At 45.4% G+C, this 17,592-nt stretch overlaps 1 protein-coding gene across 1 annotated transcript in view; it reads left to right on the forward strand.

Annotated features, from left to right (window-relative positions):
• Nucleotides 1-12,483: 12,483 nt before the first annotated feature.
• Bfsp1 (beaded filament structural protein 1) overlaps nt 12,484-17,592 on the forward strand; it is a 35,320-nt gene continuing 30,211 nt past the window's right edge. The window contains exon 1 of the mRNA XM_041670729.1: nt 12,484-12,839. Within this exon, the coding sequence (XP_041526663.1) occupies nt 12,484-12,839 (356 nt within the window). The remainder of the gene's footprint in view (nt 12,840-17,592) is intronic.

Raw genomic sequence — 17,592 nt, forward strand, 5'->3', positions numbered from 1 at the left:
TTGCAGGCTAAGGTGGCCCCTTAGCCCAGTTGGTTAGAGTGTGTGGAGATAAGTTTTCAGACTTCCCCTCTTGCTGATTTTGTCAAAACTAGCTGCCCAGTTTAAAATTTATTACATGATAAGCAGAGCTCAGCGTTTCTGCTGGCGGCCCCTGGTTGAGCAGGTGTGTTTCCTCCCATGTGACGCTGGCTGTGGCGTGTTCATCTTTAATTTGAAAGACAGCATTTCATGGACCCTGGATGACCCGTCTTTGAACTGGAATGTTCTGTGAGCTGCTGGCCTTATCAAGTTTCTTTTTTCTTTTCCTTTATTACAATGTAAAATACTGTCCTCTCCTTTCTCCTCCCTCCTCTGTTGATCTGGAAACAGCACAGCAGATGCCTGTGTTCCTTGAAAATGTTATAAAGTTGTCTCCCAAGTTAGGTCATCGCCGTTGCAATATTTTTGCTTTGAGAGAAGACTTGGCCAAAAACAACAGAGCTGAGGGTCAGTTATTATTTCAGGGTAAAAAAATCCTGAGACTAGCCAGGGGTTGTGTCTCTCTTTGCACCAAAATACAGACAGAATTCTTCCAGCTGGGCCTAGGCTATTTTGAAACCAATCTCTTTTTCTCTATTTAGATATAGGCTTAGTTTACTGGCTGACTTCCCCTGGTTTTGAATTTGTCCTGTAAAATATTAACTTTATAAGGCAATTTATCATAAATTAACTTTCAGAAACATTTTTTTTGGTTTGGATTTTCGAGACAGGGTTTCTCCGTTTCAGAAACTTTTGAGTCAATGTAAAATAAAATCGAACTCTAGAGTCAGAGACCCTAATTTTAGTTTAGGATTTTAAAGATATTTGTGCTTATTGGTGATGTGTGTGTACATGTGTAAATGTGTGTGAATTTGGGGAGTAGAAGTGCCACAGTGCACAGGTGGGTGTCGGAGGAAAGAAAGCTCTTTGGAGTTGGTTCTCACTGCGCTGAGGCACGGCTCTTTTTTCCTTGTTTCCGCTGCTCTGCATACTCCAAACTGGCTGGCTCCTTAGCTTACAGGGGCACGCTCTGCTCTCCACCTCTGGTCTCTCAGCAAGAGTGCCGGGATTCCAACTGTGCACCACTGCGCCTGGCCCTTTCTTTTTCTCCTAACAAGGGTTTTGGCCCTCTAACTCCAGTGGTAAGGGTTGCCCCGCAGAAGCCCTTCCCCTCCGAACCATCTCGCGAATTCCCCATCTGATTTTTAAAACCGGGACTTTACATCTCCAGCATCAGTTAAGACAATATGATCAGGAAGACTGAGCTCTTTCCTTGTGCTCACAGAGACTGAGGACGCCAGTAACGTCTCAGCTGTCAGGAGTTGGCATGATTTCGTTCGTAAGGTGAAACCAGGAAATGGTTAATTTTAACAATCCACTTGCCAAGAAGGAAACGGTTTCATCTTCAGGGTTTGTCAGTTTTTATGGTGTAAATACTCTCACCATGACTGACTTCAAGGCTCTGACGTTATGTCCACCATGTGGCAGATCAGCCAGGTCAGCCACGTGGCAGATGCCCTGCAAGTGTAAGGATTGGCTCTCATTAGACACTCAGAAGCAGCTCTAGACAGTCCTGCGGGATGACTCAGCCAAACCGTGTCCCCTAAGCAGGGCTGGGCTCCTTGGTTTGTTATCTTTGTGATATCCCGGGACGTACCATGAAGGTTACTAGAACAGAACACAGCAAACCCTGGAAAGAGCGGTGCATTCAGATCTAGCGTGCGTTACGGCCTTAGTTTTCTGTTGCTGTAACAGAATATCTGAAAATAGATAATTTAGGAAGAATAGAGGCTTGTTTTGGCTTCTGACTCTGTTTCTGTTGTGTTTGCTTTGAGACTCAAGTGCTGGAGCCAGAGCCTTTCTCATGCTAAGCAAATGCTTTACCTAACTGAGCCATCACTCTGGTTTCTAGTTTCCAGGTTAAAAAAAAAAAAAAATCTGTTGTTACTGTTTTTGAATGATAGCTCAGATTTATTTTCTTTAATGACAGACATTTGATAACAGAATAAGTGGATCCTGCCCTGCAAAGGCCGACACAGGAAAATGATCGAGTCTTCATACCGCAGAGTAGCTGCTGCAGGAGCTACCTGCCAAGCTTCCTGAGAAGGGACCCAAGGTTGGGCAGAGTCCACCCCCTTTTCTCTCATACAGCTCGGGCGCAACACATGGACAAAAGGATCAGAACAGCAGAAATGGAAGTTTGAAGCTGATCGGGAGCTGCAGCAGCCAATACTCTGGGTCTCCTGCTGCAGACATCACATCCACAAGACCCTGGTGTGTAAGGGAGAATTGCAGCGCCTGCTTGGTTGTGTGTGATGCTGGGGCTCCAGGATTGCCACGGTTGATGGGGTCACCAGAGTCAATGTGGTCACCAGGACACAAGAAATGGTCTAAAGTGGTTGATGGTACGGACTTCTGCAACCTCTAGGACACCCTCGTCACTTTCGGCAGCGCGCACAGCTTCTGGTTCACCAGCCTCAGGCCACATCTTGAATCTCTTACCTTCAGTGGAAGTCTTCCAACCTACTCTTCTCCCTTGGCTTATGGATCTTGAAGCTGGGAAGTCCCAGGTCATGGTGCTGGCAACAGCTCAGCCTCTGGTGACGGTCTCCTGTTGCTTCATCGTGCAGACAAGAGCTGGGGATCAAGTGGCCACATGAAGAAGACAGAAAGTGGTGCCAGGCTCCAGCACCACTGGCCCATTCTGGGAGATGGGTGTTACTCTGGCTCTGAGGGTCTTGTCTTGGGACACAGCATCTGCTGATGAACCTGTTCCCCAACACTGCCACACGTAGAGAAGGCAATGCCAACTACTGGCTCAGGAATAGTTCTGTGGCAGAACATTTCTTAGCATGCACAGGATCCTGGGTTTCATCCCAACACTTCGAAAAGAAATAAAACAAACAAAAAGCAAAAAACAAAGCAACTCCCCTAAATATTCCAATATATTGACTTTGGAGGACACAGTAGGGCCTTTGCACTCTACCCCGGGGAGAACACACCCTCTTAATTAGCATCTCCAATTCGTACAGTTAGGGTCACTAAGGACAGCCCAAGAGCATTTTCAACACAAGGGCCACTTACAGCTCTGTGGCTGGGATGAAGACTGCTGTGTTCAGCAAAGGCTGACCACAGAGCAAAATGAGCAGCTGGAGTCAGCCTGGATGCCTTGCGACGGGTTTTGTTTTAGGCTCATATCTGAGAAGCCACAGCCTTTGAGGAGGCCTGGGAAGTGTTCTCGTTATCCATCGCTCGCTCACAGATCTCTCTTGCTCCCTTGCAGCTCTTTCCCAAGGAATTAATTTTCCCTTCTCCCATGTTTCATAACTACAGTCATTCTGCTGACTGGCATATTGTTTTCCTTCTTAATGAATGTATTGGTGTTCTGTTCCTGTATATGCCCTCTAATGGTGAAAGATGACATAAAACTAGCTATCAACTTGGAGAGAAGTGGAGAACAGAGTAGATTTCAATTTGAGGCTGCTACTAAATTTGACTCTGCCCTTTGAAATAGTCCAGTCAGCAAATCTGGAGTACAAGGCCAGGCCTTCCTCAGAACTGCTGATAAGAGCTGGTGTAAGGCTTTATCTTTGGTCGCACGGTATCTAGCTTCCTGGTGAAAGTTTCAAGATGACCCTCCCAACATCCAACGATTTGATCTTTCATTTTGAGCTTCTATCTAAGGTTCATTCACTCCTCTCCCTTTTATAACCAGGCTCTTTGTGTCAGAGGTTTTTACTAAGTTAATCAATGAGATATCGGGTTGCTCTGAGTTTCTGTGTCACTAATGGGAATAGACGGGATAAAAAGAAGGTTTAACAGAAGACAGCTTATGGCAAGGATAGTGTCTGAGGGTGTGGACAGTGTCAAGAAATCAATAAAATACAGTCAGGTGCCCAGGGAAAAAAGAGTAACAGTGGGAAGCATTTTAAGCCTAACAGAGCCAGAGACATTTGAAGGATATGCTTGTGGCAGAGGGGTCAGGATAGTTTCCTTGTTCTGCCAGTGACTGTCACACGCCAAACTATACAGGAAACTGGGAAGTGGTGGGAAGAGAGGCAGATGATGTGGCCTGGGAGGGCCAGGCATTCAGGATTTAAAGATTTTGTTTTACCTGGGCAGTGGTGGCACATGCCTTTAATCCCAGTACTTGGGAGGCAGAGGCAGGTGGATCTTTGTGAGTTTATGGCTAACCTGGTCTACAGAGCGAGTTCCAGGACAGGTTCCAAAGCAACAGAGAAACACTGTCTCACAAAACAAACAAACAAAACAAGTTTACTTTAAGCCTGTGCATGTGTGTGTGTGTGTGTGTGTGTGTGAGCGCACACACACCTCTGTGCACACACATGAGCGAAATGCCCTCTGAAGTCAGAGCAGGGATTAGATTCCCTGGAGCTGGAGTTACAGCTGGCTGTGAGCTTCCTGTTGTGGACGCTAGGAGCTAAATACTGGTCCTCTGCAAGAGTAGTGCACACTTTTAACCACGATCTTGGTCACCGAACCATCTCTCCATCCCACATCTAGGGTTTAAATTGTCCTGGAGAAGGATGGAGGGCAGAGCTCTGAGGATTCACAGGTAGAAGATGACTGATTGAAATTGATCAGGTCAATGTCGGTCCCATCTTCATGAAGAAAGAGAAAGGAAACTTCTCCGTGAGAGTTGGGAGGTGAGAACTGAGAGGACACAGCCCCCACAAGTCCCTCCTGTGCTCCTGGTGTGCAGGACTTGTAAACAGCCCAGGAGATAGGCAGCTTAGGATAGCACTACTCCCAGTTTCAGTCAAATCTGGGAAGATGGACAGCCTTGGAAATGTTTCCTTGTGAAATATTTCAGACAGTCCCATCTGAGATCATGGGAAAGTAGTCTTGGACAAAGCAGACAACTCTGCAGCCCCAGAAGGCCCCTCCCCCCCAAACAATGGCTATCTCAAATATATGTTTAAGTGGTTTTTGTTTCTGAGACAAGGGGTCATTAGGTCTGTCTGATTTTGGTCCCACTCTCACTGTAGAGCCATGACTGCCTTGAACTCCGATCCTCCTGCCTCTGTCTCGAGAGTGCTGGGATTCCAGCTATGCGTCAGCACGGCTGTGTGCTTAAATGTGGGTGTTAATTTTTATCAGAAACACCTACCCAGGTGTCTGTCCCCAGTTCTGTGGGATCCATCCCCTAACAGATACAAAGCAGGGCTTGAAACATCCTCCTTAGGTTTCTTAAATTGTATTTTTAGTTACTTATTTTATGTGCATGTATGTGTGTGTTTCTGGGAATGTGTATGGGTTCTGGGCCTAGAACTCAGGTTATCAGGCTTGACAGCAAACATCTTTAACTGATTACTATGGAGTGTCCAAGAGTCTCTTTTTCTCTCTTTTTTGAGACAGGGTCTTATTCTGTGGCCCTGGCTTGCTTGGAACTCACCGTCTAGAGCAGACTGACTTTGAGATCACAGAGACCTGCCTGCCTGCCTGTGCCTTCCAAGTGCTGTGATTTAAGATATGCACCATCACACTCAGCCTAGAGTAGCTACTTAAATTTTCTTCCCCTTTTTATTTTATATGTGTGGGTGTTTTGCTTGCATGTATATCTGTATGCTATGTGCATGCAGTGCCCATGGAGGTCAAAAGAGTGTGGGGTCTCCCAGGGCTGGAGTTATACAGATGGTGAGCCACCAAGCGGGTGCTATGGTTGGGACTCTGGTCCTCTGGGAGAACAGCTAGTGATCTTAAGCACTGAGTTATCTCTCCAGCCTCAGAGTATCCTTGTCTTAAGGCAGTGTGGGCATGCCAGTGGCTTGATAAACATCAAACCAATTAGCTTCCAGAAAGAAAGAGATTGTGGTTCCTAAGTAGGCTGGTTAACTTGAGAGAGTGGTAGTACATCTGTTTCATGATGTTACAACTTTATAAAAAATAATTTTTATGCATATGTTTTCCTTTTCCTGCATGAATGTATGTGTACCCTGTATATGCCTGGTGCCCGCAGAGGTCAGAAGAGGGCATCAGATCCTCCAGAACTGGAGTTACAGATAGTTGTAAGCTCTCAAGGGAGAGCTGGAAAGTAAACCTGGGTCCTCTGCAAGAGCAACAAGTGCTCTTAGCTACTGAGCTATCCTTTCAGCCTTATTATTACATCTTAAAGAGACACACAGAGCAAAAATATGACTACCAGAGTGAGGTTGCTATCCACAGGAACGTTAGCTGTGAAAGTGGCTTCTCTACACTCAATCTGGGTGATGGTACCTGCAGGAACAATGACACATTTCTCTATCCCAGAGGTTCTGAGTATGGCTATTTTTCACTCACAGCCAGAGTGAAGATGAGTCGATCAATAACATCCCAACGTTGTGTCTCATTGTCTTATGTGCAAGAAAGGCAAATCTAGATATATGTCAAAGCCCTCAGCATGTTTAGTCATACGGCAGGAGTTAAATGCTGCCCATAGCTGTCAGCCACGTTATGGCTGCTGAGACCACTCTATCTTGTGCATCAGTGGATGATTTCTTGCATTTTCTTGTTGTCATGTGATGTGGGAGTGTCATATATCAATCTGTTGATTTCATTGGTTAAGTTATAAACAAACTGCTTGGGCTCATAGCTTAGAACATAGGTGGGTGGAGTAAACACAACAGAATGCTGGGAGGAAGAGGAAGTGAGCTCAGATGGACAGCCCTGCTCTCTGGAGCAGAGACTCCATGCTCCCCTCGCCAGGCCAGACACACGCGATGAAGCTCCGACCCAGGATGGACGTAGGCTAGAATCTTCCCGGTAAGACCAGTGCTCACAGATTATTAGAAATGGGTTGATCCGGATATCAGAATTAGCCAGTAAGGGCTAGAGCTAAAGGGCCAAGCAGTGTTTAAATGAATACAATTTGTGTGTTGTTATTTCGGGGCATAAACTAGCCAGGCGGCCGGGGTGCTGGGAACGCAGCCCCGCCGCTCTTATTACTACAGTCATGAAAAAGTATCTACTTTGGAGTTGATGGCTGCTATGGGAGGGAGAGTAGGTCTTATTTAGGGATGTGGCCCTTGGCAATTATTCTGCCCCAGTGCATGGCTCCACACCCATGTTCCTATGAGCAGAGCTAATTAGACTCACTGGGTTATCGTTTTTTTTAAAGAAGATAAGAGGGAGCTGGAGAGATGGCTCAGCAGTTAAGGACACTTGTAGTTCTAGCAGAGGACCAGGATTTAATTCCCAGACACTACATGGTGGTTCACAACTATGTATAACACCACTCCAGGGGATCTGACATCTTTTCTGATTTCTATGGGCACCAGACATGTACATGGTGCACATACATACATGCAGGCAAAACATCCATATGCATAAAATAAAAACTATTTTAAAAAGTTAAAAATGGACAAAACTGGGGAGACTTGGGAGGGTCCTAAGAGGAGTTGGAGGAGGTGTGAGGGTTATATAAAATCAAAATACGTTGTACACATGTATGAAATTCTCAAAGAATACACACACATACACATATGTTATCTAGCATGATACTTTTCTTGAAGGGCTTGGGATCCGGAATGTAACTTTTTCTTTTTTAGTGTGAAACTTCCAGAAAACCCGAGGGAAGAGTTGAAGGAAAGTCCTCTATATCCCTGACCAAACCCATCACTTCTCTACATTTTGGTTTGCTCGCTTTGCTAGTCTATGAATTTATTTGTATATAACTCTACATATATAACTACATTCTTGCCACTTTATTCCTAACCCAGTGTGTTTCCAAAGAACAGTTTCCACATGTCCTAAATACAATTATCCAGATGAGGATGCTTCCATCTGTTATGATACATTAGTTAATCCACACTCCATATTCAAATTCCAGCAATGAGTGTGGCAACACTCCCTCCAAAATTTCTTGTTTCCAGCACCATGCAATCATAGTAGCAACCCACTATTGTCCTGCTTTTGTGGTGTGTGTGTGTGCGCGCGCGTGCACACACATGCACGCATGTGTCTTCAGTCAAAGAACTAAGAAGTCAACTGTCCTCCCATAAATTTGGGTCATCTGACACTTGCGTTTGCAAGAGGTAGGAGGCTTAGCACCCTCTTGCCTTTCTAGTGCTTGACTCTCAAGTTTCACTTTCCCGAATGTTCTCGGAGTCAGCTATGTGTACAGTTGGAGCAGGGTGTGCCCCGTCTTTCCAGGGTCAATGGATACCTTACTCAGAAGGAGGCTTTGCCTGCCTGTCTTGCCAGGAAAGCTTCAAGCAGCAACTGGACAAATCCTACTGCCCGTGCTCTTCGCAATTACCCTGAGACCTTCTGGTAGGGTGCTCAACCTTAGTACAGTGTGGCCCTCTGGTGGCAAACATCTTTACATCGTGGGAAAGAATGCGAGCAAGTGTCACAGGCCAGTGAGTTTAAACATCTGTTTACTTTTTCTGGTTTAGGGGTTGGAGGTCTGCAATCAAGACATCACAGGACCTCTCTCTCTCTGTCTTCTTCCCCAGTCTTCACTTGATCATCTCTCTTACGGCTGTGCTCTAATCTCTTCCCATAGGGACACCAGTCATGTAAAGGCACACCCTGTGACGGCATCAGTCATCCTTAATTGCTCTTTGCAAGGTCCTGATTCCAGGTGAAAATCACATTCTCAGAGGTCAGGAGTCAAGCATATGGGGCTTGTTGATGTGTAAGTGGTCAGAGGAGGGGCAAGTTAGCCCATAGTAAGCAAGGAGGAAATGGGAGGAATTCTTTAGATCAAATCAGTTATTGAAAAAACAATAATAAAAAGGGCTAATACACATTTAAAAAGTGTTCAACATCATTAGCCATCAGATAAATACAAATTAAAACTGCTTTGAGGGCTGGAGAGATGACTCAGAGGTTAAGAGGTTAAGAGCACTGGCTGTTCTTGCAGAGGTCCTGAGTTCAATTTCCAGCAACCACATGGTGACTTACAAGCATCTATAATGAGATCTGATGCCCTTTTTTGGAATTCAGGCATGCATGTAGATAGAACATTGTATATATAATAAATAAATAAAACTAAAAAAATACTTCTTTGAGATGCCACCCCTTTTCAGGCATAATGATATAACCAAGAAATCAAATTTACATTTTAAAGAGCACCACCCCTTTCTGTTTGTTAATGGGATGTTTCTCATCTGGAGTTTCCTGGATACTTTCTCACGCTTGCACCTGGGACATCCCCGAGTTATACAAGCCAGAATGCAAGCATGAAAGAGGGTGCTTCCTGTAACTGTTCTGGGGTAGAGGATAGGAATGCACATGAGAAGGGTGGTGACCCAGTACCTATAAGTGGTTCCTCCCAGTTTTCACTGCTCATACTGTGACCAGGTTGGTTAAATCACCTACTGAAGTGATGGGTCCCGAACTGAACCTTGTGTCTTTTTTATTCTAATAGTATTCATTTTCTACCTTCACTTACAAACCAGGGGCTTTTAATTCTACGGCCTGTAGAAATTCTCTCCTAACCTGTCTCTAGGACGAACTCATTCATTCATTCATTCATTCATTTATGATTTCTTTATCATACCAGGAGCTCTGTCCCTACTGAGTGATTGCTCAGCAGCCTGCACTCGTTGGGTTGTTGATGTGTAGGACCAGTCCTTATTCCTTCTGTTAACTTAGTAGTGCACTTGGGCTTAAACGAGGCCATGCAATTTGCTTTGGGCAGTTCAATGATATTGTCTGGAAATGTTCAAAGCCAGTCTATGCGATCATTCATTCTCTAGGATGAATAGCAGGACTCAAAAACAGTGGCTACGTCAATAGCCTGGATGTCAGAGTGTATAAACACACAGAGCAAAGGTTAGAGCTAAACTCAGACAGATGTGTATCACGAGTAGTAAACAAACCTCTGCTGGTTAAGCCCCTAACACTGGGGTATTGTTATCACAGGCATAAAACAGCCCACAGGCGTTGGTTCTCTATTGGCCTAGTTTGCATTCTGTCATTGGGATGGAACTTTCTGCCTGAAAGCAACTTGGGAGGAAGGGTATAGTCCACTCTGCGTCTTGTATCTTGGCAGGAGGGACTCACCTTGCTCAATTATTAACTGAGTTGATGCACACACCACCATGTCTGGCTTATTAGTAGATAGTTAAAAAAAAATACTTGCTGCATTGTATGAAACGGGAACAATGCTTTCTCTTCTGTTAGATTTCAGGGCTATATTTGTCTTCGATGGGGTTATTCTGTGGGGTAGATGGGATTGGTGTTGAGTCTAGAATGATGGGGTAATACACCCAAAACCTTGTCATAGTCTGAGTGAGCTGCCCGCTTCATTCCTTTGAAGTGTGCATGCTCTCCTGTGTGTGTATGTATGGAGGCCAGGGCTCAACTCCAAGCGTCTTCCTCTCTCACTCTACATCTTAGGTTTTGAGACAGGGTCTCTCACTGAACCTGTAGGTCAGTGGTTCAGTAAGCTGGCTGGCTAGAAAGGCCCCCAGATCTGCTTGTTTGTCCCCCAACCCCAGCACTGAGGTTACATAGACTAATAACAGCACATTCTACTTTTACGTGGCGACTGGGGGGACCTCAGGCAGGAGCCCTTTATTTACTGTGCCATCTCTCCAGATCCCCATTTAATTCCTGACTTTGGTTGTCTGTGATCCTGTAATTTGACTGAACAAGAGGATGTGAGTGAACTTGCTACAAAGGAGGCCTGGATGAGTCAGTTTGGCAGGGCTTCTGACGTTGCTCACTTAGAAGGACACAAGGTGTCCAGATGGTGCTGCCTCAGCCAATCAAAAGACTTGCAGCTAGAAGAAGCATTTCACTGAGCTGGGGAGCCAGAGCGTAGTGTCATTGCATGCCACTTACTTAGCTTGGGGTGGTTTGTGCTGTAGCAATGCCTGATTAATATGATGTCACAGGTCATGGGTGATTTACAGTACTTGTCACATGCGGGTTTTGCTCTCTGAGAAGCAGGAAATCAATTCACAATGCTACCGGCAGTGTGTGGGACACCCACAATAATACCCACACACCCTCTTCCAGTTGACCACGAAAATTTATATGTCTTAGGAGGGAGGGACAGAAGAAGGGGGAGGGAAAGAGGGAGAGACAGAGCACCACACTTACAGATTTTACATGGATTCTGTTCATACTGAATTCTTACTATACAGGCTTCTTGAAGTGATAATAAACTCAACAAGTGATCATTGCTATTTTTAATAGCTAGCTTTAAGTTGCAGCATAATTATGTGCAAACTGTATGGTTGGTAATATGTGGTATTGTTAATCCTTGTTTTAGAAAAGAACAGTGCTTTTGATAATGATTTTTTAAAAATTGTGTGCAATATACATGCACTGTACATGGTTATACAAATGTAAGCATTAACGGGTGCATATGCTGTGGCCAGAGGAGGACATTAGGTGTCTTCCTCTATGGCCCTCTGCTTACTGTCCTGAGACAGAGTCTCTGACAGCACTTGATGTTTGTTGTTTCTCCATCAGCATCTTCTGCTCCAATGCTGGAGTTATAGGCTTGCTCAACCACACCCAACTTTGCATTGGCACTGAGGACTTGAACTTAGGTCCTCATGATTTTACAGCAGGTACTCTTCCCCACTGAGCTATTTCCCCGGCCTCTGATAATAATCTTTAAATATTTCAATGTGACAAATATTTATATTCAGGGATATTCTTGTCAAATAGTTAATTATTTTCAACATCACATTTTACTTTAGAAGTTTCCAAAGCCTAGCTATCAAATTGTGTGAACATATATAATTTAAAGTACAACTGCTATTTCTATAATAAAAGTTAATGAGAGTTGGATAGTTTATTAAATCCTTAGACTATAAGGATTTCTGTTATGTTCAGAGCACTTACTATCAACTTTTTGGTGAAAAAAAAAAGGTTCAGAATTACTAGTTTTGTTTCCCAAGTCACTGTATGTGTCATAGATTCTTCAGAAATACATACATAAAGGTATTAGTAAGAAAGTACTAGAAACACACCTCAACACTTATGTGATAAACCATTTTATCTTCATGCACAGTTAGGAACCCCTTACCCGAGACAGTCTCTACATGTTAAAATTACAATGGCTTAAATAATCCGAAAACAACAACAACAAACCAAACCGGTATTAATTAACTTCTATAATGAAAGCAGGAAGGGACGGGAGAAAGTGCCAGGCACGCTGCTGCAGGACTCATTAGAGTTTAGCAAGCTGGCCTTGGGTCACCTATACAGTGCCCAGGGGAACCAGTCAAAAGAACATCATGCACCTCTTGTGCCCTGACCATCAATCCAGTCACGCAGCAACAGGCCTCAACAATGGTGGAACAAAGCGGTCCTCATCTGATGCCCCTTCCACCGGGGCGCTGTGTGGACGGCTAATCCGGCGCACAAAGCGTCCGAGGCTCGCCATTGTTGGCCGCCCGCCCTGAGGGCACATCTGCTGACAGGCTCTGGAACGGCCCAGCGCTGCAAGCTCGGTGTTTATTTAGCGGGCGTAGAGCGGGCCGCGGCCTCCCGGGAGCCATGTACCAGCGCAGCTTCGTTTTCCAGGCCCACCAGGAACGCTATGAGCACGCCCAGCCTGCGGGCCCTGCAGTCCTGCCTGGGGGAACTGCACCCGGCGTGACGGCGCTGCAGGCTCTGGGCGAGCGTGTGGCCGCCCAGGTCCAGCGGGCCCGGGCGCTCCAGCAGCGCCATGCCGCCCTGCGGCGACAGCTCGAGGCCTTCCAGCGCCTGGGCGAGCAGCCGAGGCCCGAGGACGCCCTCGCCCGCCACGTCGAGGCCAATCTGCAGCGCGTCCGCGACCTGGTGGCCGAGCGTGCTCGGCTGGAGAGGCAGGAGGCCGAGGCACAGCGAGAGCTCGACGAGTTTCGGAGCAAGTAAGAGGCAGTGTCAGGGAAACCGAGGCCGGGCGCGGGGTGGTGGGTTGGTGGGGGCTGGTGGGGGGTGTGGAGGTAGTGAGGAACAGGTGCAGACTGTCCTGCAGAGAGGGGCGTGAGGATGCATGGGTCCTGAAGAAACCCAACTTCCAATTCGATGGCACCTTCCGGTTCCCGGGGCATAGTTTCATTTGCTTTCAATGTGGTTTGGGATGTAGGTGTAATATGCTGCAAAACGCACAAATTTTAATTGCGTAGTTCGAGTTTTCAGCGTTTACGTTGAGCCAACACCCAAATAAGCAAGGTGGTTTGCACCCTAGAGGTGCGGCGCCCCCTGTTTTGATTTTAATGCCAGCAGACATTGCTTCTGTTGGTTCTAGAATTTCAGAATGTGCACTCTCACATGACCAATTTCTCTGACTTCGTAAAATTTTTTCAATTTAATTTTCCTACAGTATATATTGTACATTAACCATATTCCTCCCTGTACCCTTCTCCCTTCCCTTTTCTCATCTCTCCCCCGTCTCATTTATCTCCCCTTTCCCCTAACAATTTCATTTCTTACATCTCATATATGTGTCTATGATTTTATGTGACTATATAAAATCTAGGAACCACAAATGAGAACACATATTCCTCTTCTGAGACTAACTGGCTTAGTTGGCTCAATATGATCGTCTCCAGTTGCAATTGCGTCTTTATGGCTTTCTTCTTTATGGCTGAAATACACACACACACACACACACACACACGGCATCAAGTGTACACACACACACACACACACACACGTCTGTCATCTATCTTCCTTTGTCACATTTTCTTCATCCACTCTTCTGTTGTTGGATACCTATGTTGGTTTCATAATTTAGCGTTTGTAACTAGAGCTTCGGTAATCATTGGTGCAGCACTAGGTTTTTGCTATGTCCCTTGTGTTGTAACCCTCATAGCCAGGTTCTTACTGGATTATTTTGCAGAGAGACTGAGGCTCAGAATGTAAAGGGATCTAGGGGGCCAGATCCATGATTGGCTGTGCGGGACATGGAATTCACATCCATGCGTGCAATGCCTAATAGTCTTCATGGTGTCGTGGGTGACATCTGGGAATTATGTTTGCATGTGTGGTCTCTAGAGTCTGGATACTCAAGGTGTGTCCAAGGCCCAGTGGCAGCATCTGTGGCAGCATCAGCATCAGTGGGGAGATCACTGGAGCCTCTTGGGCCTGGGGCTCTCACAACTCCTAAGTCAGAGCCAGCGTTTTCACAATAATAGTTTAAGATGGTTTAGAAGGCTTGCTCTCGGGATTGCCTCCTCCCCTACAGATGGAATTAGGTATTGATACCACCTAGTGCTGTTAGGAAGTAAGAGAACAACTTATCGCCTTTCTAAGGTAGAGAAAGAGATGTGTCTTTTGAGGCAGCAGGCCACTCCAAGGACTTTCTCCAGGATCCGCTCTGGCTGGTATGAAATGGAGGGCCCTCACAGCTACCTGCTGTGGCTGCATCGTCGTTAGAGGAAGCCTGAAACCAAGCTGGATGCTCGTCAGTTGGAGGCAGGATGTAAGGTTGAGCTTCGTCTATTCAGTGGAATACTATGCAGTGGTAAAAAGAGCAATGTGTTATTTTCATTAAAGTTTTTTAAACTGGGGAAGAATAGAGAGGTGGGTTTTATTTTTTTTATGCATAAGTTAAAAAAAAGCCCCCACCCATACTGATTGCTTGGAGGGGATGAGGAAGAATGAGCAGGGCAGGAGACTTCTTTCTCTTTTTATTGAAAATCGATTTTTTTTCATGTTCTATATTTTGACCATGGTCCCCCTCCCCCAATTCTTACCAGATCCTCTTCACTTTCCCACTCACCCAAAACTATACATTTTCTTTCTTTTTCTCATTAGAATACAAGCAGGTATCTAAAAATAATAAAATAAAATGAGATACAAAACAGAAGCAAACTAAACAAGCCAACAAATGGGAAAAATGTCAAAGAAAAGGCATAAGTAACACAGAAGATGCTGAGATACAGACATTTGTTTACACAGAAAACCCATTACCATATGGAAACCATAATGTATAAGCTAACTATCTGTAAACTTTAAGAAGATCCCAGACAAAGGTGTTATGACACTAAAACCCTTCAAAAATACTGATCTGGCGTTGTCCATCTGCAGGGCTGGGGCCCTGCCCTGAAGTGCAGTTCATGTACATACAGTGAGACTCTGTTGGAGGAAACCGATTTCAGGAGGGAGACTTTTACTTTTACTGAAATAACTTTCAAACATGGTTTAAATTTTAAGCCTGTGAGGAAATTATCCATCAAAAAGTTATATGAATTCTTGGGTATAGTAGCTTACATCTATGGTTCCAGCCATTGGGAAGCTGAGGCAAGAGGGTTGCCATTAGTTCAAGGCCAACCTGAGCTACACAGTGAGTTCTAGACTAGTTTGGTCTACAGGGTAAGACCTGTTCTGTTTTTTTAAAAAACTGAAAGATAAATAATAAAATTTATATAAATTACCCTAAAATGCATATGCCTAGGCTCTCTTCTAGACTTCACAGAGGCCAAGAGTTTTCTCTTTTGAGTCTGGGTCTCACTATGTCGTGCTGGCTGACCTGGAACTCTGTGTAGAGCAAACTGGTCTTGAATTCATAGAGATCTTACTGCCTCTGGCCCCTGAGTTCTGGGATTGCAAGTATTTATCCGGACACTCAGAGAGATCTTTCATGTTTCATGGGCTCCACTGTCCCTCTAGCATCAGCTGGATTCTGGAGCCTTTGTTTTAGGGTAGGCGAAAGGTTTGCCTCTAACACGTTCTTTTGTCACCTGCAGTTGAGCGCATCTACCACAGCCTATTCATTGATTCATTTCCCATCAGTCTCTCTGTTCCTGATTTTGAGCCACAGAAGCCAGTTTTCAAGACGAGAATCTCTCCTGGGGAAATAAGTCTCGAAAGAGCCTATGGCAGCAGGGCTTGAACAGAGGCATCCTTGTCCTGGCTTAACACTCTGTCCAAAGCAGAGTCATGGAAAATTCACTATTGAATTCCTGTAGAGGGTGACTCAGAGGTAGGCTTTCCTTCAGATGATGCTGGCGGCCCAAGAAGTACAAGGAAGTTTAAAACTGCAGGCTAGTCTTGGACTGAGGATGACCTTTTTGTTCCGCCTGCCTCCACCTGCCTCGTGCTGGGAGCGCAGCTGTGCTTCACCACACCCAATTTTATTTGGGGCTGGTGATCAAATCTAGGGCTTTGTGTGCATTCTGGGCAAGCTTTTTAAACAACTGAGCTATACCCCTAGGTTCCCCTTCTGGGTTTTGTAGGCTATGGAATATACTAAACTGCTTACTTCATTTGGGTGGGTCAAGTAAACCCCCCTTTTGGCAGGGGTGGTAAAGTGTATATAGTATGAAAATACCATCTTAATCACTTGACATATATTGTTAGCTGACATTAAATACATTCACAGTGTCGTGTAGCTCAGACACACAAGGCAGCCTGATGGACTGGCAGGATGCCCTGGGTCCTCGGAGAGCCGTCATCTGCTGTGATTTGTACTGCTGCCATGAGGACCAGTCTATATCAGCTCAGGGTTTGAGGGGCGCCAGCGGATTTGGCAGACTATCACTCAGCTTGGCTTTTTTTTAATCTGAGGCAGTGAAAATTATCTGGGGCTGGTGAGGGGGGCAAAACTTAACTCCTGGGGCTCACAAAAAAGGGAAACACACACATAATCTCCAACATGTCAGGATCCCACCTAGGGTGCTGATGAATGGCAAGCCTCAGCAGGTCGGAGGAACTGGAGAGGAGATGCGGAGTAGGCGAACTCCTGGACAGATGAACAGGCACACAAGGACTTTGGTTTTTCGAGACAGGGTTTCTCTGTAGCTTTGGAGCCTGTCCTGGAACTAGCTCTTGTAGACCAGGCTGGCCTCGAACTCACAGAGATCCTCCTGCCTCTGCCCCCTGAGTGCTGGGATTAAAGGCGTGCGCCACCACTGCCCGGCAACCTCGAGTTATTTTTAAGGCATTGTTTCAGCTGTGATGCACACCGGAACCCGTGAACACATCTCTGAACATAAGAACTCGAGCTGACTTAGCTTCTGGAACTCAGTTGATTTTCTTAATCATTAACCGAAGCCACAGTCTATACAGCTCCTCAGTAGAAACTCGTGTGTTCCAGTTGTGTGCCACTTCCTTGTTTCATTTTTCTTATCCTCTGCAGCCTCTGCCTTATCAGAGGCAGGGCCAACATTTTATCCTACCTTTACCTATGCTAATTTTCCCACTAAACAAATCTCTATCATAATCTCTTACTATATTTATTAAAGGCTCTCATAAGCTAACACTATTGTATAAAATCATTGCTTCAGTTAAAATAGTACAGTCTAGGAGGAAGTCATCTCCATAATAATCCACAGGTAAAAATGCCCAGTAGAACAGGATTTTCCATGAGATAATCAGACTGCATTAAGGGAAGGGGAGATCTCCCCACACCCATTCACACCATGACAGATACCAGAGAAAAATGGTAGCAGTGAACATGTAAAGAAACAGTGGTAGCAAGAGACATTCTGGGGCCAAGGTTCTAGGGGCCTGGACTATCCGAGATTCACCCATAGGAGCTTTGCTTCCTGGTGAGCCAATTTCCTGAACCTAAACTGCCCCCCCCCCCTTGCTCCTCTGACATGGTCACTGCAGACTTGAATGAGCAGAACTTCTGTGAGGCCTCACCGGGCAACAACTATATTGAGTTTTGCTGGT

Source organism: Microtus oregoni, unplaced genomic scaffold (assembly GCF_018167655.1).
Source record: "Microtus oregoni isolate MIOR12 unplaced genomic scaffold, Mior012 000020F_ref0000438, whole genome shotgun sequence".
NCBI lineage: Eukaryota > Metazoa > Chordata > Mammalia > Rodentia > Cricetidae > Microtus > Microtus oregoni.